Source organism: Pungitius pungitius, chromosome 16 (assembly GCF_949316345.1).
Source record: "Pungitius pungitius chromosome 16, fPunPun2.1, whole genome shotgun sequence".
Taxonomy (NCBI): Eukaryota; Metazoa; Chordata; class Actinopteri; order Perciformes; family Gasterosteidae; genus Pungitius; species Pungitius pungitius.
This window is the reverse complement of record NC_084915.1, coordinates 4,120,744-4,143,952: the sequence shown is the minus strand read 5'-3', so window position 1 is coordinate 4,143,952 and position 23,209 is coordinate 4,120,744. Positions and strand designations below refer to the sequence as shown.

At 43.5% G+C, this 23,209-nt stretch overlaps 3 protein-coding genes across 5 annotated transcripts; 1 reads left to right on the top strand and 2 right to left on the bottom strand.

Moving 5' to 3' along the window:
* Nucleotides 1-2,107: 2,107 nt before the first annotated feature.
* si:dkey-250d21.1 (uncharacterized) lies at nucleotides 2,108-13,217 on the bottom strand. Its single transcript, XM_037467029.2, has 12 exons — nucleotides 13,121-13,217; nucleotides 12,838-13,050; nucleotides 11,318-11,438; nucleotides 10,563-10,670; nucleotides 10,422-10,458; nucleotides 8,483-10,275; nucleotides 8,361-8,391; nucleotides 6,326-8,097; nucleotides 6,170-6,218; nucleotides 4,236-6,037; nucleotides 4,113-4,149; nucleotides 2,108-4,019 (listed from the first exon to the last, which is right to left on the bottom strand). The coding sequence occupies exons 2-12, from the start codon at nucleotides 12,930-12,932 to the stop codon at nucleotides 2,488-2,490; spliced, it is 7,377 nt and encodes a 2,458-aa protein (XP_037322926.2). The 5' UTR covers nucleotides 12,933-13,050; nucleotides 13,121-13,217; the 3' UTR covers nucleotides 2,108-2,487.
* A 905-nt stretch (nucleotides 13,218-14,122) lies between these two features.
* thap12a (THAP domain containing 12a) lies at nucleotides 14,123-18,073 on the bottom strand. Of its 2 annotated transcripts, none has more exons than XM_037468344.2 (5): nucleotides 17,763-18,073; nucleotides 16,792-16,909; nucleotides 16,595-16,684; nucleotides 16,467-16,503; nucleotides 14,123-16,340 (listed from the first exon to the last, which is right to left on the bottom strand). In XM_037468344.2, exons 1-5 carry the CDS (start codon nucleotides 17,846-17,848, stop codon nucleotides 14,515-14,517), a joined length of 2,157 nt encoding a protein of 718 aa, XP_037324241.2. In that variant the 5' UTR covers nucleotides 17,849-18,073; the 3' UTR covers nucleotides 14,123-14,514. The 2 variants fall into 2 exon arrangements, with proteins under 2 accessions (XP_037324241.2, XP_037324240.2); XM_037468343.2 differs by having other exon boundaries at nucleotides 16,467-16,509; nucleotides 17,763-18,072.
* Nucleotides 18,074-20,126: 2,053 nt separating this feature from the next.
* On the top strand, nucleotides 20,127-23,159 carry si:ch211-266i6.3 (cytoskeleton-associated protein 2). Of its 2 annotated transcripts, none has more exons than XM_037467317.2 (7): nucleotides 20,127-20,250; nucleotides 20,348-20,429; nucleotides 20,512-21,281; nucleotides 21,363-21,552; nucleotides 21,638-21,695; nucleotides 21,800-22,040; nucleotides 22,168-23,159. In XM_037467317.2, the coding sequence occupies exons 2-7, from the start codon at nucleotides 20,385-20,387 to the stop codon at nucleotides 22,430-22,432; spliced, it is 1,569 nt and encodes a 522-aa protein (XP_037323214.2). In that variant the 5' UTR covers nucleotides 20,127-20,250; nucleotides 20,348-20,384; the 3' UTR covers nucleotides 22,433-23,159. The 2 variants fall into 2 exon arrangements, with proteins under 2 accessions (XP_037323214.2, XP_037323216.2); XM_037467319.2 differs by having other exon boundaries at nucleotides 20,147-20,250; nucleotides 20,324-20,429.
* The last annotated feature ends 50 nt before the right edge of the window (nucleotides 23,160-23,209 follow it).

The following is a 23,209-nucleotide window of genomic DNA, read 5'->3' as shown; positions in this document are numbered from 1 at the left end:
TGGATAATCCCTCATACGCCTCAAAATCGGTTGAAAACAGTTGCCTAAGACGGCACATTTCACTTACAGTTTAGAAGCCTGTAGCTTTCCAATGGTGAGTAAAAATAATGTGTTCCTGAGGAGAACAATTAATAAGCTGACATCTGAATAATTCAAACCAAAGGTTGGGAGCATCTGTATCTCGGCCTGTGCTGCCAATTTTCCCTGAAAGGGAACCTTGAAATAAAATCCACTTAAGCCCTGTGTATTCCCCTCCAGAGTGCAGTTAAATCCTGGCTGTGTATGGACATGATTACGGAGTGCCACGGGTCTTACATCAGTGCAGAACCTTGACTTCCAGCAGGAAACCTGGCGTACGGGTCAATTATGGCAATACCTTGTTTTGCTTAAAGATGGAGGATGTGTTCCTCATGCGGAAACACACCGGCAGCACCTGAGGTTCCAAACCGTAACGAAGTCCACCTCGTGTAAATAAATAAAACGCCGCTCGGAGGAGGCGTGCCACTCGTGGCGGAGGGAGCAGAGGGGAGCGGAGGGGAGCGGAGGGATGGGGTTACGGGGCGAGGGCTGCATGAGGCACATGGCGCTTTGGGGCCTCGTGGAGACAGATCCGTTTGCTCAGCAGCTGAGCGGGGACAGGGAGATGCTTCTTTTCACACTGAGCTGAGCACCGACAATCAGGCCTTTGTGAGGGAGGCATCTGCTGTTACAGCTCACAGGAAGAATACATGTTTCTATTAAAAAAGAGAGCACCCAGTGGGGTTATCGGTGTTAAAAGATAAGGCAGCTTCACGTCAACAAACACAGAGTGTGGATGTGTACAGGAGGGTTTTTAAATGCAGAGGCCTTCGTTTTATGAAACGTGTTAGTATTTGTTCAGAAAAACATTTAGTGCACTGTACAATGTATTAAACTTGAATTTAATGTGACTTAATAATAATTATAAATAATCCCAGGAGTTTTGTGTCAGTGTATTCGGTTAATAAGACTATTCTAAAGAAGAAAACTGTAATAAATCAGTATATCTACTGTAGCTATTTTACATCAGCTTTAAATTCAAAGCCTAACAGGATCTTGCGTTTCTAATTGTCAGTTCAGTAGCGGCATGTTATTGCAATTCCTCTCATAAAAGCTTATACACCAGATTGGAATTTAAAGCAAATAATTAACGAGAAAGCCAGACACTGAGCCACAGCACTAAGAATACACTAGTTTCTTAGAATTAAATATTAACAGGGCCACAATGGAGCCCCGAAGCCTTGATTTGCATTACCAGTAAATTCGAGTGAACATACCCAGCATTGCTGAAGCATTATACTGTACTTTAAGGAGAAAAGGTAATTGCAAAATAAATATTGACCGAAGTATCTTGAAATGATGTAGTGTCTGTATGAACAAACCTCTCTAAATATACGTCCTTGTTCATCAGGAAGTGACTCATGCAAGTTTTTATGTTTTCATTTAATACAGATTATGTCCTTGCAGGACAACTTTCTGTATGTAATCATTAAAAGTAATTGTATTGAACACGATTGAAATGCCCCACAAGCTTATCACATCTTGTTTGCAGTTTGATTTTTTTAAACCAAAATATTGATATAGAACTTTTTTTTTTTACTTCGTCCTTCTGCACAGTAGCACCTCATTGACAGGACGCCCTGATGAGATCTGGTATCTCAATGAGACCTTCTTGGTCCAATAATAAATGAAATGATCATGAAAATATTCCATCAGGTATTATTAGGTTACATTAATTATACATTGGGTAGGTATACTCGTGTATTTAGAGATGAGATTCTGATCACATTCAGTCATTTCCTGTTCAAGCCATTTACAGCAACACTGCGCCATCTTGTGTTGCCTTACAGACATGACAACAAAGAACAACTGCATCAATATATTAAAAAAAGGTAGTATAAACATATTTTTGGAGAATTTTATTACTTTTTTGACAAATATATATGAAGGTTTTCCATTTAAGGAAACATTCTTTCAAAAGATACGTTTACAGCAAATTCATTCCTGCAAAGAGACAGGAAACATGAGAAATCATCAGGAGACATGATGGAACTAACCATTTCTATTTGTGCCCAGGAGAGGTTACGGGTGCATTTAATCATTATAATAAAGGTCATAACAGCGTTACAGAAGTCAGTGATTGCCAATGGGACATTTTTCAACATCTGAATTATCATGATTACATGGGGTGAATTATTCATTTCGCATCAAGGCACACAAGCAAATCCTTTGTTTTTTTGCCAAGACATTGGTCCCATTGGTCAGTAAAACTGTACAAACTACAGGATAAAAAAAAGAAAACATAGGGCTTAGTTTGCAGGATAACAACAAAAGGAAATCTCAAAAGAACTCAGATCAATAATGTACAGAAATATTAAGTTCAGAAGACGGCACCTCAAGTAAGGTTGAGACGTTAGTTCTTAGGTATGGTTGGTGCTCTGCTAGCTAGTGAAGGAAGACCTGCCTGTCTTACAGAGGGTGTAGATGAGTGAGGCATCGCTTGTCCTGCTGTATGAACTCCTGTAAGCTTTTCTTTCCCTGTCTGAAGTTGCTCTCCTTCCTTGAAAAGGGCAAGATGACCTGGAGCCTGAGGAGAGTTTCAATGTTACTGAAACTCCTTATCTGCGACGTCTTGAGCGTATCGAGCACGGTGGTTGGGAGATAGCCGGCCAGGGGATCCAGCCATTTCTCCTTCCACAACTTCATCTCCGTGTGAAGAGAGACCTGATCTGGCAAATCCTCCTTGTACAGGCGGAACACAAGACCACTAAGAATGCTGGTTTCTAGTTTGGACATTGCGTAAGGCACAATCTCCAGACACCTCAACGTATCCAATACCTTTTCGGTGAAGAGGTCGTCAATTTCGGCAATTGAGTGTTCTATGACCTTCATGCTTACCGATTGCTTGTAAAACTCACTCAATGGCTCTAGAAGCACCGAATGCATCATGGGTACGTGGAGTTTAGAGGCCAGGGCGGTGGCTTCTTCAAACCAGACCTTTTGATGGGTGTCAATATCACTCTTCAGTTTACGGAGTGACTCTTTAAGGTCGGGCATTTGGTTCACCGCCAGCAGCATGTCTAAGGGCTTGCCTTGCAGAGACTGACTTAGCTTTTTAGTTACACTCAAGATGTTCTTCTGCACCACGGCCGACAGGATGAACTCAAAGTTTCGGATGGCGTCAAACAACTGTGATGCCTGCTGCCGATTTGCAGCACTACCTTCCCCTTTCAGCTCATTTAAAGTGAGCATGACAGCTTCTAAAACCTCCACCATCACCTCGTGCATGTCATGACTCTTCTCCCAGTTTTTGATGAGCTTGTCTCTCAGCTCGTTGCCCTTTACCTCGTCCTGCTGGAACACGTGAATGATCATGTCTTCCAGTTTGTTCTGGCGTTCTGCATCCTCCGTGAGCCAATGTAATATTTTACCAATGAGAAATGCTCCATCTGCTGCTTCTTCAGCGGGAGACGATCTAGCCAGCCACACATTAAGAGACAACGCAGAGCTGACTGTCCTCACAGCCTGGGGGTATTTTGTAGCTAAGGCTAAACTTACAGCCCTCATCTGAGCTCCGACATCACCAACACTCAGCAAGGCTTGCCCTCTACAGTACGCCATGTTGAGCCCCCACTTCTCAGACAGGGCAGTCTCAATAGCATCGGCTAAGACAACTGGGTCTTTGCCAAAGGGGATGAAGGCCAATGTTTCCTCACACTGGATGTCCTCTTTGTTTAAGTACCTGATGCACAACGGGATGTAGGGCTCGCAGTCAATTTCAACAGCTTGCTCGGTAATAACTGTAAAGAACTGTGAGTCCCAGAGTTCCTTGAGAATTTGTTCACGCAGCTGTGGCTCGTAGAAAGACACTGCTTTTCCTGGTCCATGTGCGCCCTCCGGCGGCACCTCATTATCCGTCGATTTCACCTCTCCATCCGGAGGGTCCTCTGCTACGATGGAGGAGTGTGATTCTGTTGGTGGTAATTCTGCTTTTACACCTCCTGATATAAAAAATGTTAATGTAATGTTAATGGTGTACAGTCAAGTACTTTCTCACACATTCTTGTTAACAGAGTTGCCCTAAATGAACTTACCGATGTCCAACTTTAGTCTCTGCAAAGTTCCAATCACCTGAAAAAATATATATATATTTAGTAACAATTAGACAAAAACACTTTTTTAAACAAAGAACATTTCCAAACCCATTTTCAATGTACCTGGGATAGACATGGGATGCTCTCTGGATCCACCTCCATACACTTCTCAATGACCTCGGGCAGTCTCTGCAGAGTTGTGGCGTGGGAGAGGAGCACCACGTGGTCCTTCCTGCTGCCTTTGCATACTGTGTTTTTTAACAGATCCCTCATGGAATTCAGAGTGGTCCTCATCAGGTCCCACTCCATACTGACACTGGGCAGGACCGCGACAAGCCTAAGCAGTGAGGTAACAGTAGGGTGGCTTTTTGCCTCGGGATGGACTAGTGTTTCAGCTATGGATGATGGAGGAGCAGCGTCCTGGTATTTCTCTCCCCAGACTGTGGCCCATGCGTTGATTTCCTGCTGGGCAGCCTCAGGATCAGGGAGATCTGCAAGGTAGAGGCTGAACGGCTCGTCTGTGTTTGCCGGCAGAATGGGCTGTGGATTGCAAGAGGGCAGTAAGGACAGGACCGACAAGGCCTTCAAGTGGCTGTCTGAGAAGCTGTACTTCATTTCATCCACGAGACTTCTGAGGAGAGGGGTACTCAGGTTCTCCCTGTAGTAGATCTCAGGAGATTCATAGCTGTTGGCTTCCTCGGAGAAGCACACTTGTTCAGGAGCTACCTTGGTGGCTAGCTGGAATGCCTGCTCAAACCAAGTGGAGTGCAGAGTGCTCACATTTTCTAACATTTTGTTAAGAGTCTCAATGATGGAGGGGATTTTTTCAACTTCACAGAGAATGTCAGCAGGGTTTCCACAGCGGAAGACAGTGCTACAGTTACGAAGGGGAGCACAAGCATTCTTCAGAATCACAAGGGTGACAATGAAATCCAGATTCCTCAGAGCGGTGGACAGAACTTGTGCATGCATCGACTTGGCGCCTAATGCACTCGAGCTAACAGCATCGAGGCAGCTGAGGATGCCCTCCAATGTGTCAGTGAGTATGTCAAAGAAGTCCTCTCTCTTTTTCCACCGAGAGCAACATGTTTCTGGCATTTCCTCCAGGGCCTCTCTTGGCAAATTCAACAGCCCATCAACAGCTTGTGCCAACTGTCCTTCCAGATAAGGAGACTCATCAAAGAACAATAGCAGGTCTTCTGTGACAGCCAACATTTTTGCTACTGAAGGGCAAGGCACACTTCCCGCCAGCCAATGGGAAAGGCCGCAGGACTCGCTGGGTGTTACAACAGAGAGAGGGTAGCTCATGAGGAAATCCAAAGACATCTTCTTCAGGCTTTGATAACCTGAGCCCAAGTGCATGAAGGCCTGTCCACGACACTGAGACATTGGTAAGCCCCAGTCTTCTGTGAGAATCTTTGCCAGGTTATTTGCTTGTGTATCAACTTGACAACTTTCATCAAATGGCAAGAAACCCATAAGCTCTACTTTTGGAGAAGATTCTCCAACAAACCTGACAAAAACCGGCAGGTGTGTCTTGTCGTCAATTTTAACAGGTTTGTCTGTGATAAGCGAGAAGAAAGGCGATTCCTGTATCTCCTTGAGTATGACATCTCGGATTCCATTTATGAGGAGATTCACCATCTCATCGTCGCCGATAGAGGGCGCGCATTTGCTATCATTTCCAAACCAGTGACACACGCTGAGCTCCTGGACAAACAACTCTCGGTCCTCCTGCGAGAGGTCAGAGGGACTGCTGTTCTTTTTCCCCAGAAGTGTGGCCAGTTTGAATACCGTCGCCAGACTTTGGCGATTATCTCCAGAGTGGCCGTTCTCATCTGCCGGTCTTATGTCCTGGTCCTCAACTTTTTCTTCAGGAGACTGATGAATTTTAGGCTCTAGGGCTTCCTCCTTGACACAATCAACTAAATACAGGGGAAAAGAAAGACAACGGGGGTTATAACAAACATTGAAATCCTTCAGAAAAGCTACTTTTGGTGGACGTTAAGCCATGTTCTGAATAGGATAATAAAACCAAAACACATCAAGAATCATACCTTCCATGTTGTTTTCTGGATTTCTGTTGAAACGTTTGGATTCCTTGTCCTGTTAACACACCCAGGCAAATACACATTAGGCAGCATTCAGGAAAAACAATAAAATAGAAAAATAAATTAGAAATGTGCCATTTGAAAAAAAATACGAGCACTTACCAGACATATGCCCTCCAAAGCCTGCGGAGTGATCTTCAAACACTGGGTCACCATGCGGTCCAGGTCTCTGCTGAAGTCCGTGCCCACCTGCAGCATAGCCAAACACGGGGACCTGTCTTTGGGATTTGTGTTTCTCAGGTACTCTTGGAACTTCTTGTGGCGCATTACGACACCGCAGTCCTCCAGCGCTGTGCTGGGGAGCACAGACATGATCCTCAGCAAAGCATTGATGTTGCCAAAGTACTGCATGAGAGGCAGGCGCAGGGTGTGAAATATTGAGCCTGGGATGGTCACGGACGCAACTTTGGTCTTCCATGTCACTCTCCAACAGCACAGCTCTGTGAAGAAGTTGTCGGCATCGGGAAGATCACCGCTGTAGAGAGGAGGCTTTGACTTCAGGCTCTCAAACATGTAACTCACTGTGACTGAGCAAGGGACCAGGGAGAGGAAGTTGAGGGCTTCTTTGTGGTCCTCTGAAAAATGATCCTTCACGGCATTGATGAGGTTGTCTACGAGGGGCACACTCAGGCCGTCTTTGTAAAAACCCACTGGCTTCATCATGCCGTCCCTTGCCGTCTGAGAGGCATTTTCAGGCACTTCAATCTGCACTCTTAGACTCTGTGCTATTGCACAGGCCTCGTCAAACCAGTTCTGGTGAAACACCTTCATATTTGTTTTTACCCGGTTCAGAGTGGCCACGATTCCGCTGATTTGGCAAAGTTGGGATGCAGCACTGAAGTGGTCCTTCTGGAGACCTGCACTCAGCTCTCTTGTGAAAGAGGAAGCATTCTTCAAGACCACCATGGCAATGATGAAATCAAATTCCATGACCTTGCTGAGGAGTGCCACAGCTTGCTCGGACACAATGGCCTTCCATCTCTGTGGGTTGTTTTTGATTTTCTCCAGACATTCGACCATGGGCTCTAGCATCTGCACAAACACCTCATAAGAATCATGCTTCTCTTGCCAAAGGGCACAGAACTTCCCCTGCAGCTCCTGGACCTTTTCATAGCTCTCTCGAAGACCAAAGGCTATGACGTGATCCAGCTGTTTTTGTAGAGTGGTGCTGCTGCCGAAAAACATCACAACCTCTTCGAAAGTATCCAGGGCTCTCTTAACAGCGGGCACTGGGATGGATTTGGACCACCATGTGTTGAAAGAGTAGGAAGAGCAGTGAGTGCTTATAGCAAGAGGATGTAACTCCTGGACTTTGCAGGCAAAGGCTTTCAGCTTATAGGAAACATCACCAGAGCCCAAGTATGCTTGACCTCTGCAGTTATTCAAATCCAGATTCCACTCGACAGTTACTATTTCCAGCAGACGCTGTCCCATGGCATCACAATCGAGATCTGCCTCAAGGAATCCCATCAACTCCAATCGCATGACATCAAAACTGTCCACAAACCTCAGGAAGAGCGGAAGGTGATCTTTGTCCCCAAATTTCACAACGCAGTCGATGAACAAGGAAAAAAAGGATATCCCCACTTCCAAGAGGATCCCCTCCCTGACGGCCTTCTCGCACACGGTGAGAACTTCTTTCATTTCAGACTTGGTCACATACTCAACTTCGCCCTCCGGAGCAGAAGCCTCACCATGTCGCCTGCTTTGGCTGCTGTATGCAGCCGTCACTGCAGCTTGCAAAGCAGATTTAAGAGAATCCCGGTCAGTCTCTGCACACTTGATCTCCACAAGCCTTTCAGCATCCATCTCTAGGTTTAAGAACTGCAACTCTTCTTCAGTGTCCTTCTCAGCATGGTTCCCATGGGATGCCACTGAAATGAGACGGGAAAAGGGTCTTGTGAACTGACATAGTTAAACATATGGTAAAGTAAATAAGTAAACAAGTGGGAATATTTAAGATCATAGTTTAACAACCTGGCCAAAATGCTTCGATTCACGTTCAATGGTCATTTAGGTCAAAAGCACATTTTAAAATGCAGCTATCATAATGTATGCTGCTCATCTTTAAGTGTAGAGCACTAATTTAGAAAAGAAATTCCAAAACAGTGCTGTAATATTTTCAAAGCCATCTTACCTTGGGTAGGCTTCTCCTTTGTGTCATCATCCTGTAAAAACACACACAGTTATTTCACATAGATCAGCAGTGTTATCGCTAAAGAGGGCCGTTGGCCATTGGAATGGCAAAAATCGACTAACCGTCTGGAGCAACTGCAAGATGTCTGGATGCTTCTGGACGTATGAATCCACCATCTGTTCGACGTTGAAGTGAACGTCTTGGTTCACGTATACGTATGCCATGCTGCACTGTCTTTGGTCCTCTGGTGTGGCTCTCAGGTAGGAGTGGCACCTCTCCAGCACCATATGGTATTGACCATACACATCTGCCTCTGCATTTACACAGGGCACAGTGCCCAACACCCGCAGCAGGCTCTGCACATTCGGGTAAAACCCGATATCTGGGATTTTGAGTGTTGCAAACACCGTGGTAGGCAGGATTCGGCGCTTGCTCGCATGCCTCCACTTCACCTCCCAACAACCGAGCTCTTCGTAGAACGTGTCTGGCCTTGCGAGGTTGTTCAAGTTGGCATCTGCTACTTTATCCCTCCGAATGCTGAAATTGTGGTCGGCCATATACGATGGCACTAAAGACAGCCAGCGGAGAATCCTCACCATCTCCGTGCTGAACACTCGCTTCACCTCCGCAACGAGATACTGCAAGATGGGCCGGCTGAGGTTTTCTCTGTAACGGTCCTCCAGTGGCGTTTCAGTTGCGTCTCCTTGGTCCGTCTCTGGTTTGGTGACCTCCACTCCCAGTTTCTTTGCTCTGCCGATAGCATCTGAAAACCATTTCCTGTGGAATATTGCAAGCTCCTGTTGATATTTGCTTACCAGCTTTAAGGCATTGGAAATTGTGTACTGCAGCGTACTGCTGATGCTAATTATTCCCCTGAGGCTTGAGTTGAGTATGCTCACACAACAGAGGGTGTTCTTCAGAACAACAAGTGTGATGATAAAATTGAAATTCTTCAGAACTGGCTTGAGCTTGGCCATCTGCTCAGCAGTATCTTCGTCTACCTTTGAAATCATCTCATTGATGCAGTTCAGGAACGGCTCCAGAATTTCCAACATGGTCTGGAAGGCATCAGTGCCATACTCCCAGTTCTCAGCAATGGCGGCCTTGATCCTGTCCACCTCCCCTTTCATATGCCCATACGTTGTCTGGATCTTTCCCTCCAATCTTTTGCACAGCTCCGGTGTTCTCCTGAGTAACGAGGCCACCTCCTCCACTGTGTTAGCGACACTTTGAATAGAGTGCACAGGCATGCAGCGAATAATCCATATGTTGAAGGCATATGGGTCGCTTGGCGACAGAACAACTTGCGGGAACTCTTGCAGAATCCTGGAGGTAAGGTCTCTCATTTTCTGACACATGCTGCCTGTGACCAGATAAGTCAGCCCTCGGCAGTGCTCCATCCTCAGCCCCCACTTGTTTCGTAGCTCTGACAGCAGCATGTAAAACAGACTCTCTGTATCCATGTTGCACGGTAAGAACCCAATGAGGTGCTTTTGTGGGAACCCATCGACTGTGACTGACCGGATGAAAACTGGGATCTGCTCTTTTCCCTCTACACTGGTCACATCCTGAAGCAGAATGGAGAAGAATCGTGCTTGCCTGAGGCTGTTTTGGATCTCCTCTCGCATGAGGTCTTCGCTGAATTGGAGGATTTCTTTTTTGTCAATTTTCTCAACGCAGATCTGATTGAAAGCCTGCTGTCCTCTTGTACTTCCCATCGGCTCATCAGTGCTGCTGTTTGCACCATTTATGCTGAAGCCCGTAAGTGCCAGGATTTCCTTGAAATAGACCTTGAGAGTTTCTTTTGCTTTAATGCTGGCTCCATCCTCTTGGGTCTGGTTCTCATTTTGCAGTTCAGGTGCTGCACTGGGTACTTCTCTCTTCCCCTCAACCACCAATGTTTTTGCAGTGTTTTCTGATGGGAAAAAGAAAAGCTGAGTGAAAGGCTGAGGTGATTAGAAAAAAAGGCAAATTCAATCTGTGAATAAATATTTATATAACTATAATATTCAAACTCCAGACTACAAGTCAAGGGGCAGAAACTGAACACAGTTACAGTACCTTTTGTTTTCTTCACTGAGGTAGGATCCTCTTCAGACTATGCAAATGGAAAGGATGATTACATGTTTAAATTTTTAGTATTGTAGCAGCTTATGAAAAATGTTCAGACGGGACATTTTAAAGATTGAATGAAACACTTACAGGATCTCTTGCTCGCTTCCTGTTGCAGGTTGATTGATTATTCACCGGCATTGTTGAGTCAAATATTGTTGGAACAGCATCTTCTCGTAAAACACTGCTGGCGTCGCCCTGGAAGAACAAAAATAAGAAGAGATTCCACTTTTACACTAATCTTCCATATTCTATATGTGAAAGAAGACTTTCCTTCCGAGTTTAAAACATGGGATTTTGGACTTAAGAAATCTGCGTACACTAGTTTACATTTTATCTGCTGATAGAAAAAAATGCAACTTTACTGACCAATATTTGAATTAACAAAATACCATAGTGTTTTAGTTGCTGTTTAAACAGCGAGTTGGTGTCAACTTAAGTTAAACCACAACAACACCGAATAGCATTAAAAATGTTCAACTTGTTTTAGACATTGAGTTGTGAGTTGTGACATTGATCAATTGCACAGATGTGTGTGTAACATTTTTTCCACCGTGTGCATATACATAAAAAACACATGGTAAATCATCTAGTGTTTTAACATTACGTGATTTACAAAATTAGCCATTATTACTTGCCTGTGTATGAAGTGCATTAGATCGACCAAGTGTATCCTAATAAACTAGTAATCCTCCTTATCCATGTTATTATATGAAAATATAGAGTATTTGCTCACTAGGAACACCACTAGTGTTACAATGATAGCGAAACAGAGGGAAAAAATAGTGTTATTAATAAGATAATAACATACACAAAGGATAATGGGCAAGCGATTTGCTTCTTACCTGATGAGAGATGAGAGAGGGCTCAAAGTGCTTTGCACACAGTCTGTACAGCTTATGCAACTGCTCAGGAGGTTCTGATCCCAGATCTGGACGATGACAGTTGTTCAGCCACAATTTGCATCTGAAAAATAATAGAGGGGGAATGCATAAACTGATGGGGGGTCACAACTAATTAGCTTGTGCGTTTATATTCTGTACCCTTAATATTAAATAATGACCTGACAAACCGGCACAAGCCCTTGAAGGTTTGTGCAATGGTGTACTTCAATTTTGGAACTATTCATTGTGATGCAAATGGAGAGCATGGGGACCTGATTTATAATGCTATAAAACATTAAAGACGAAGAGCTCCAGCAACTAAATATGAAATAATAATCTAAAAATAATAATACTGCAAGTTATCGCAAGTGTATGCAGACACTATGTTACTGCATTGATCCAAATTGACGTGTTGGCCTGCCTCACTATAAGTAGAGGTTAAAATACTTTTTCATACGGACATATCCATCCATATCTCTGTGAGAGTTCTTATTGCAAAAAAAGAGCTCATGACTGATACAAAGACATGTATTAGGTAGACCTACCGGATATAAATATATAAGAAGAGTGGTTTGAATAAGCTATTTGCTTACATTATTTCAACCCGATTCCATCTCATTTTTTAAACTAGTTTTTTTAAAATATGAACAGAATAAAAGGTGGGTAGATATGCCGACAATAAAAGGTGATTTACGTGTCTATATTTGATCGGTTAGTTCCTCCTGCGGCCTGGAGTTTACATGTCCACGTGCACAGTGATCCGGCACACGAATCACGGCCCTTAAATGAATTCTTTAGGTTTTATATAAAATCACTGTCCTGTTGCACAATGCTACCGCAAAGCAAGAGTGAAAAACACCTCTAACGTTAGTTGAGAGAGAACAGCGGGATTAAAGGGGGCGCTAGACTGCTATTTATCCACGGGGACATCACCTGTTAAAACGACCTAATGTTGAATGTAAGGTTTTATCGGTATTGTTCCGCGAGCTGTAAGTTCCATTAAAATGCAGCGTAACGTACGCCGCTTGGGAGCGCAATGAGGCCAAAAATATGTAACAATAGAAGGCTTTTTGGAGTTTTGCTAAGCTAACGTCAGCGCCTACAGTCACGTTACCGCACCGCAGGGACGGTCGATGTCGTGTGCCGATGGCAATTTAACATTACAGCCCCACAAAAGTTTTAAACTATGTTTTCTCGTCGTTTGTGATATAACTGAAAGCCAAGACAAACAGGCATCAGCTCATTTCACACTTTGGTATCGTTCTCTCAGCCAGAATGAGTGAACATAACAGTTATATCACACGGACTATTCTTTCAAGTGTAACGTTAGTCTGCGCCATTTTCGACAGAGTTGTGTCACTGTTAGCCAACATGATGTTAAGCTAGCTCCAGTGCTAACAGTGGACGCTAACACATTCGTTTCTGCGTGCTCAGTGGCTCGCTTTAAACCCACGTATCAATGAAATGAGCACAACTCTTACCGCTCTGGATCCAATGGAAAGCTGAAAAGCGGAGGGGAGTTTTCGGATCCTCCTTGTCGATAATCACAGTTGGCTGCGGCGCAGCAGTCAGTCATTTTGGACCTCAATGTTGCTAGCTAGCGAGGTAGCTAGCTTTGCTGGCGATTGCAAACTGGCAAGCCTACTGTGAGCAAACCTGCTGGAGAGTCTACAGAGCCATGGCTTAAGCAATACCTGCAACCGACACAATTAACTTTAGACGTTATTGGTCGCTTAATGTTTCTTTGGTAAACTAAGTATCTACTTATTCCATGCTTTTAAAAGTTGATGTTGCGTGGTGAGCAAAGAGTCGCCGAAAGCGTGTTATTCCATCAACCAGGAACTAAACCGTGTAGTAGGAAATGTTGAACAGCAGAGGGCAGAATGTCCCCATCGGATTTGGCCAAAGAGTCGGTTTGACAAGAGCACTCACATCCATTCCAACCGCAAAAAAGAGTTTTGATGAACTTTTGGGAAATTTGATAGTATGCGCAAGCAAAGTATGAACTAAAGAACCCCTCGTAATTATATCCAATCACGAATGATTGTGTCATCATGAAAAGCTACATACTAGTGCACATATTTCGAGCTCGCGGCCCGCCACCGGTGTCCGGGAGCCCGCCCCCCCTCATCAGCCGTACCGATCGTCAGTGGCCCGCGGTCGGTCGAAGTGGGCAGTATCTGGCCCGAACCTGAAATGAGTTTGACACCCCTGCACTAGTGTATATGTTCATGTAGACAATCAATTCATGTCATTTAGCAAATTGTGCACTATTTGCTTTTGTCAAACTGACAAAAAAAACTTGTTTTGTCTTGTTATATGCCATACGTGTAGGTCTACTAATGGTGAATAGCGAATCTTTTTTTCAGATCACTATCTTGAAGTGCCGTACTGCTCATGTTTTGACTCATACTGATTTGCATCTTCCTCTTTTTTTGCACTTTCGTGCAATTCCCCAAGTTGACTTGGGGAATTTCATTCTTCAATAGGACCTCAATAGGTCGTGGATACACAAGACTAAATATTATTCAGTAGTCTGTATCTGGTTTTGTTTCATGCCACATGGGGGAATAAATAGCTTACCTAAATATGCGCTGTATAAATATGTTTGACCTGTTTTCTTACAGTGAGTAGTGAAAAATAGAATACCACCCTAAAGCAATCATTCCCAGGGCCCAGGAAATATAATCCATGATAATCATCTGTCACAGCTGGGAGTTTCTAGGCAAATATAAAATGTCTACATGGAAAAGGGTATAAATGAAGCAAGAGATGACTCAGCTGCACCTTAAATGGCTTTAATATACAAAATAAGTAAGTTCATAGAGTATAATTGATACAATTGTTTTAGCTGCAGCTGATTGGTCATCGCACATTTCATTAAGCAGAAAAACCTCCTACTTTTTCCTTAACTCTAACTCACTATCAATACAACATTCCCCAAATCACAACATAAAAACATGACCAGAGAAAAGCAGAGAAAAATAACTTGATGTTCAGTATTCATCATTCAATCAATAGCCCTCTGCAAGCCATTCTTCTTCATTTACATAGTACATTTTATTGGGAAAACCAAAACGGCCCACATCAAATGCGAATTTAGTATTAGGGCTAGATAATCCACAAACAGTAACCTGTGTGGAGGTTTAGCAACCATATCACATATCACAAGAGGCGTCCTCACTGTCGGAGTATGTCTTCATGTAGACATCTACCATTGAGTCCACGTCGCACCCAACATCATAGTTCACGTTTAAAAGAGCGAGACTCTTTGATCTGAATTGGTCTGGAGTGTTCTCCATGTACATCTTGAAACGCTTGCATGCCACATCGCAGCCGTCCGCTAGGGCTAAGGTTGGCAGGACCCCGATTAGCCTCAGGATTGCGAGCATGTTCGGAAAGAACTTCACATCGGGCAGCTGCAGCGTCTCGTGCAGGTTGGACGGGAAGGTCTCGCCTTTGCCCTTTTTGCTCCATTTAACCCACCAGCAGTGCATCTCAGCGGAGAGGGTTCCTGCATTGGGGATGTCCTTTTGAAAGATTTGGATGCTCTCTTCCTCAGGTTTCATAGACTTTCGCTTTTCTATGAGAGCGGGGACCAGTGACAGACCCCTAAGAATATTCAGGTGGTCCTCGGAGAAGATTTCAGTTATTTCTCTGATGACGTGTTCGACCACGGGGACGGACAGGTGTTCCTTGTAGTAACTCTCCGGCCGTATGGCTCCAGATTCTAACTGGTGCTTTCTCAGGAACGACCGAGGAACCTTAACTGGGACCTCCATGGCAGTGGCCAAGTTGACGGCCTCGTCGTTCCAGAACTCGTGATACACGTCAATATTGTCGGACACTTCCTTCAGCGTGTGCAATACTGCTATTAAACTGGTTGTAGCAAACTGTACATCGGCTGCTTGCCCTTGCATGTTCTTCCCAAAGGCGTGGGTTAGTGACAGGGTGTTTTTCAGCACAACCAGCGCCATGATGAATTCAAAATCAGCCAGTGCTTTTGAAATCTCTAGGGCGTTGTGTGTGATCCGGTCGTTCCACCGCATGTCCTCATTGTCGTGAACGCTGTCCACGCAGAGTAGCAACGCCTCCAGGATTTCCACCATCACCTCAAACGCATCATGTCGTCCGGACAAGCTGGTTCCACAGATCTCCTTCAGTTCCTTGGCCTTCTCCTCTTTGTCCGGGTAGAAAATTGAAATGGCGTGCTCCATCTCTTCCACCAGCAGCGGGGACTGACCGAAGAAAGACTCGATCTTCTTCAAGGTGGACAAGACAAGCTGAACCCCTGACAAAGCCATCCCATTTGCCAGTGACAGGTTCAATGTACGGGTCGATCTTTGAGTTAGCAGTGCCGTAGGAAACCTCTCTGTCAGTTTGGCCGCAAATGTTTTGATTTTACCAAAATGCGTTGCAGAGCAGGAGTGGGCTTGGCCACGACACTGCTCCATGTCCAAGCCCCATTTTTCAGTAATTTTGGACAGCAGCGTCTCTGCCAAGGCATCTCCGTCCCCTTCAAAGGACAGGAATCCAACAAACCTCTCTTGCTGGCAGTTGGACTGGTCCACATAACGGAGGAAGAAGGGGAGGTACCACTCCCCTGAGATCTTTACCAAGTCATCAGTAAGTAAGGAGAAATAGCCATTTTGTTTAACCTCCTCCACCAGCTTACTGCGGATGCATTTCTCGCACACGTCAATCAGCTGGTTCAGCAGAGCTGGAGAGAAGCACTCCTTGTTCACATCGTGCCTCTTCTTGACAGCTTCATCTCCACAATTCATGCGATATTCCAACAAGGCCTGAAAGTTGCTTAACACAAGCCCATCCGGTTTGTCATTACCGGGCCCTGTCGGAGCAATGCTTTGCTCTCCGAGCAGTGCGAGCACTTCAAATAATGACTTCAGATACTCTTTGTATTGCTCTTCTTCAGGGAGTGTGTGGACATCCGTGTTTGTGCTGTCTGCTGGAGACGTTTTCATTTCTGAAAAAATGACAGAGGAAAAAGGTGCAAAAACCAACTCAGTTATTAATCATCTGACCAACGTGGCTGCTGAAATCATTTTTTTCACTATCAAGTAATAAACGTGTGTGTTTTTTTTAGGCTAACTTTTTCTCTCCTTGTTGTCCTTTTCATCGTCTTTGGTCTGCAGCTGCCAAATGAAAAAATGTGATCATGTAGAATCTAAATTGAATTATTTAAAACAATTACAATATATATAATTATTTTTTACTCACCGTCTCTTTGCCACGCTTCACCTGACCATTCTGAGGTTGGTTCAGTCCATCAAAGATAGTTGGTATGGCATCATCTTTCAACACTGCACCCTGAGCAGTGTTAAAAAAACAGTCAAACAAGAAAGGTTCCTTTTACATCACTGTAAGTCTGTCTAATATTTAGCCTATTTTAAAACTCGTGTTACCTACAAACTTACACTATCAACCAAAGATGTTTCAAAATGTTTCCCACAGAGTCTGTAGAATCTGTACAACTGCCCTGGTGACTTGTCAAGGAGGTCTTGCTTCTGGCATTTTTCAACCCATTTCTTAGACCTGAAAGGAGAAGTTAAACCATAATGAAAAGCAAACGTAAAAAGTCCATTCAATCTTTAGCTTTGAGATGTATGATTATCTGTGCTGTCAATTCAGCAACCGTAACATTATGCCCTTCTAATCTTTACTCATAACAATGACTGAGAATCTAAGGGTTGCCAATACCTCAAAGTACAAAAGTGTATTGTATTGTATTTTTAAAAAGTCCAAAAGATGACAGTCATCTCTGATTAGGAGGGGATAAACTGACATCACCGAACATCAAGGAGGTCTGAGGAGACCATAAAATATTATAAACCACACTGCCTGCTGACTATTAACGTTACACAAGTTCTAATGGTTCATCAATAAGAGAATCAATTTAGTTACAAGAGCATGTTCCTGAAGATGCCATAAACTTGTGGAAGAGGTCAACCAAAGTTAGGTCGGCATCCGCTGCTGATGTTTGAGTTACAAATTAACCACATTGTACTGTAAAACTTGGTGTTGAATGAGCAGTATAAGTGTTGAATGAGCAGTATTTTGTAACATTGGCCTCCGCCTCCTAACTTTAGCAAAAAGCACGTGAGCCTGACGAACTTTAGAATTGAATATCCGTGTTGGAGGCTAACGTTAAATAGCGGTTTCCTAATAATTCTCAAAATGTTTAATATACACAGTACAACAGTACAACTGTATTACATGCGGCCAGAACTAAACTTTGACAATTCCAACGTTAGTTTCCCCTCGGTTTTAAAATGCATGACTTTGTCGTATTTTAAATTATTCAAATTGAACATCCCGCTCGGGTTAACGAAACGTAACACTAGCTTAAGAGCTTCCTGTTTGCATTAGCATCTTTAGCAATAGTTACCTTGCTGGGTCCTGTGGGAACCTGAAGAGGGGTTGAGGGCCGCATTTCCCACTTGTACAGTTTGGCGCAGCGCAGTGATTCTGCATTTTAAGTTTGGGGATATACTCGCTGTTTAGTGGCGAAATCGTTTTAAGGTAACGTTAGCCTACAATTTTGCTAACGCTAGTTAGCTGTCAAGCATGTCGCGTCGATTAGCAATATCCGTTTTAGTTCTTTCAAACTAAAGTAACGTTACGTTTTGTTTGAAACCTAACATTAAATATGGAAGTTCAAATGTAAAATAAATTTTCGTTATTCGTATATATACCAACCCCTTAAGAATGATTCCTATGCCATCTAACTAGTTTATCTTACTTTTTTAGCATAAATAGCAAAATTTAAACGTATGCTGCAAGTCCGTATCTCTACTGTGTTCGTTTTGTTATTTTTAATAACCAGCCTGTAATTGTTATCAGAGGGAAAATATTAGGGCAGATATATTTGTGGTGCGTGATTTTATAATGGTGCATGTTTAAACGTAGAAGGAACTATAAAAAGGTAAACTTTAAACGATAAAAAGAAAATGTAGAAATACCATCGTTTTCTCGTTTTAGGTTTTAAACCCGTGTTCGTTGCTAAAAACAGAAAAATAGTTAGTAAATTCTGTTTTTTCTCTCCACAAAACACAAAAATACGATGTGCAGCAGCTAAACCGGAACTACGTATATTTTCACAGTAAGGGTCAACGCAATAGTACATTTGTATGCTAGAAATTATATTTAGGATGGTGTGACAAATACACCAAAATGAATTAACCAAACCTCTCTATTCTTAACCTGTCGTTATGTTTTTCTTAATGAACAACACATGACATAAATTACATGATGTATAGAAAAATGGTTTAAATAAAAGTCTGTGTTGCGGGGGTTAAGCTGACATTTAGGGCTTAAGTGGACTGGGGGACAAAGGAGTTCTTTAAGCGTTTGAGTTTGCACTAGGGGACTCAGAAGGTCTGCCTGAGGGAAGAAGCTGCAGGTATTGAAGATGGAGGACCTGGGAGCGGTCTGAAATAATCTTATGGGCCTGTCTGATGATAGTCTCATCAAAGACAGCCTGCCGTGAGGGATGCTGTCTGACCCCTATGATTTCATCTGGGCTTTCAGCTTTACACTGAGGTTACCAGAAGAAGAGCAACACTTTCTGGATGACACCAAAGACCCTCAGACAACAAAGAAAGTGTAGCCGCTGGACCCAAGAGCAGACTAATTCTACCTAAACACTTAGACGGGTATGCCCAGGTCCCTGCAAGAGTTAACCTGTGCATGTTCTGCTCTTGGAAAACCACCGGTGGTCTCCAATGGATTTGGGATTGATAACCATGTCCTATTTTTTCTACATTGAGGATGAGGAAGTGTTTATCCCACCACTAGACAAAAATCTGATTCTCGCATCGGTTCACAGTTGATGTGACGTATCAGATATGAGACCCAGGATGGCTGTATCATCAAAAAACTCTATCATGTGATTGTTAGCAGTTCTTCTGTATGTACATTCATCAGTGTGCAGGGTGAATAGGACTAGTGGACGCATCTTAAATGTATCTGTCTCAGTAATCAAGATTATCAACAAAGAGAAGTAAATTATCCATTTATGGTTTACATACAAGTATTCTGCCACCTACTGGTAGAGATATGAAGTCTTGTCTCTGCTCTGCGTCCACTGAATCAACAGCACAATACGAGTCTGTGACCACAAACAACATCGATTAAACTAAATCATTAACTATTCCATCAAACAGTGAACCGATTTGAGGGACCATCCCTGAAGTTGTGTTTGAGAAAGAACTGACAGCTTTAGTTTTTGGCCTACAAAACGAAATGTTTAGTAGACACTTAGTAGTGAAAGTCAACAAAATATAAGGTTTGTATGCTAGAAATATGTCTGTGACGCAAGCATAAACACGATTCATATTAGAAGAAAAGTTAATTAATATAAATGAATAATTCTGGACGTGCGTCAGCAACAGTAGTCTGATAAGACATTTTTCCATTCACACGTTCCTTTATTGATTTACACAATAATACTAATTATTTGTTGAATTGTTGGATGCAATACATTTGGAGCTGTTCAGGGAAGGGAACAGAGCAGAGACGGGTTAAGAAGAATGCGCCTGCTCCCGCTAAGGGAAATCCGTTTCTTGGCACGAGGGCCGAGCCAGTACTTAGTACTAGAATAGCTTTAGGATTCAAACTTTCAAACCAAGAAGAAATGCGTTTTGTAGATGATCTGACGTAATCATCTCCCACTCTCGTTCTCAGCTAAGAGTCCATTGGTCGACTGTCATCTCGCGATGCCAGTGTAACCAATTGCACCCTAGAAACCGCAATTTAAACCCAGTTTTGTTTTCCCCGTCGACAGTCGAGCGCGACTTGTTACTTTTGAATTGTGCTGTTTCGGACGGATGACCGCTGTGTTCTTACAGTAATTTAGTATTATCACCAGCAGCGAGGTAAGTTATCGTTTGTAGCTTTACTTCAATATAACGTTAGTTATAGACTCACTGTAACGCTGTCCTGTCATAGCATATCGCTTTGTTCGTGTTTCAGAAATTGCCGTTGACTTAAAACTGGCTTCGGCTTCGAAATGGACAACGTCGCAGTTTCCAAACGCAACCACACCTTTAAGAAAGTAAGTTCGTTAAGTCAATAAATAATCGTCTGCAATGCTACTACAGGCAGTTTATTTTAATCCACGTTCTCATTGGTAATAGGCAAACAAGGAAAACACAGAGTCTTCAAATGGAAGCAAGTGCTCAATCAGAAGAGACAAAACATCCGCTGCTCCCTTCAAAGTGACAAACATTAAAAATGAGGACACCATGGCAAAAAATGGTCCCCTTAAAGCCAAAGCAGACCCACAGTCCACATCTGGCGAGGCTGAGAAAAGGGGAAAGACCGTGCAGAAGGAGGCCAAAGGAGTTGCTGCTAGTGTCAAACTACATCAAACACACAGCCGGGCCTTCCTGTGCCAACAGACTGTGAAACACAAAGTAGTTGCAGAAGCTCCAAAGCCACCGGCCGCTGGGCCGCCATCAAAATCTGCTCTCGGCATGTACAAAGGCAAGATTGTGCAGTCAAAAATTGGATCCATTTGGAAGCCAACCGCTGGTGGAGCTGACCTCAAAACGGGGGATCGAAATGAGATGAGACGCAGATCCAAGTCGATCGCTGAAATGCCTGGACACGGCGCACAGAAGCCTTTTCAAACGAGCTCCAAGTCAGTGATGGATGGAACGGCTCAGGTGACCAAGCCTGCTGTCGTCAGCCGTCCTGCTGGAGTCCAGTCTGCTCGCCGCCCTGCCAGTGCCGTCTCGGAAACACTCGCCAGCTGCAGAAACGCCAATGTGGCTCCCGTCCAGAGAGGTGGCACTCACAGATCGCAGCCAAAGAGTCTGGCAACAAACAAGCAGGTCAACAAACCGCCTGTTTCAAGTACCCTCAGTCAGTACAGATTTACCATGGAGAATGCAGAAGAGAGAAGGTAACTTCTTCACCCACGTACAGATGCAAATTTTTATTTCTGATCAGAAATGCTAACACATTTGTGTGTTCCCTCCCGCAGAGCAAAACTGGCCGATTGGCTAGCCTCCAAGGGAAAGACCTTCAAGAGACCGCCATCCACGGCCGCAGAACCCTCAAAAACCAGAGTCCCTGCGAAAGCTAAAGTGCAAAGCCAAACTCCAGAGATCATGAACACCCCTCTGGAGCTACTTGAAAACTCTGATATTGAGCAGCAGGACAGTGTGGATGATGTAAGGAGACCTGCTGTGTTTTTGTTGCTTTTATTAAAGATCTTACACGGTGGTTAACAATGTTTTCTTTGTGTCATTCTGACAGATCGTGGTAAACCTTTGTGATGTTTTGGAAGCCCTGGTGACACCCTCTCGCTGTGATGGTAAGTCTACCAGTTGCTGTCCACTGTGATATTAGATCAGTATGTGTTCTGACTGTGTGTTTGTAGCATTGATCACACAAATACATCCTGTTTGTGTCCGTTAGAGCTTTCAAAGATGACTAATGTTGGCAGCAATGTACAACTGGAGGACAGCAAACCACATTCTGAATGTAAAGTAGAAGGGGTGCAGCAGAAGATGTCTGAGAATGTTGCACAAGTGAAGGATGAAGTTGAGGAAAGTGAGGAAGGCGAGCTCGATGATGAGTGTGTGATGGTGACCACGCCAAAGACTGCAGACGCTTCAGTGATAAAGTACAGTGTGAAGACCACTCCTTACCTGCAGAGGTAAGTCCATCCACTTTTGGTCAGCAATCCTTTCCAGCTAGCTGCTCGTTCAAAACGAAGGCAACGGAGCAGTTATTTCTCTTCACGTCCAACTGCAGAATTTTCATCCTTCAAATATTCTTTTCAGTGTCAAGAGGACAATTGAAGAGGAGGCCAGCACAAGCCGGTGCAGGAGAAAGAGCAACATTAAAGATCTGAAGTTCCTCACACCGGTTCGTCGCTCTTGCCGCATTGAGCGGAACGCCTCCCGCCTGCCCCCGATGCTGGTCGATCCGGATCCTTGCGTGTCGTCGCTGGCTGAGCTGCTGAAGCTGGACGACCATCCCAACGCCTACATCTACAGAAAAAACCACGCCCTTCTGGAGGAGCAGCCAGACTCAGTTAATGTTTAAAACACATTTTAAATGTATGAGACCAGCGCTAATGGACACTTTACGAATGTTGAAAATGATTCTTTTAATAATTAAATGTTCTTGTATTGGGAAGGTAATATTATTCCTGTTTAACTATTGCATTTACTGTCCCTTAACACTTCATTTTAATAACTTGTATTGCAAAATGTATTGCAACAAAATAATCTTTACCTTTATCTTACACCTGACACTGTAAATATCAAAAATGGGATCTTAATCATAATGAAAGAACACTAAAGCAAATTGTAATTAATGGAAGTCAAATAAAGCATCCATTGCATTCTACTTGACTCGAGGTGCTCATTAAAGCTACTAATGGAATGAATTTCAAAGTACGATAACTAAGCAAATTATCAATTTCATCACTTCACAACCGTGAAGAAAGCTAAAACACTGCACTTTTAAAGTTATTCCTTTATTTTGAAACTAAGCCATAGCATTTTATTACTCTTGCAATATATTGTCCAATTCCTTCTATGTCCGACATTTTCATGTTTCTTGATTTATAATCTGCTCCGTCTGTGTACCTTTTGATAGTCCCTTTTACCGTAAAAATCAAAACGAAAACACTGGTTTCTAGTTTCTTTTGAATCAAAAGCGGTAAAATGGAACTTGATGGCTGTTTTCTTTAATAAAAACGAGATAACTGAAGTGGGCAGTTGTTTAGAACCAATAAACGGACCCTGCTCCAAGGTGTTAAACTTCATGTGGCTCAGTGTTCTGTGCACAAGTGAGAAAGAAGACAAACCATTTCAT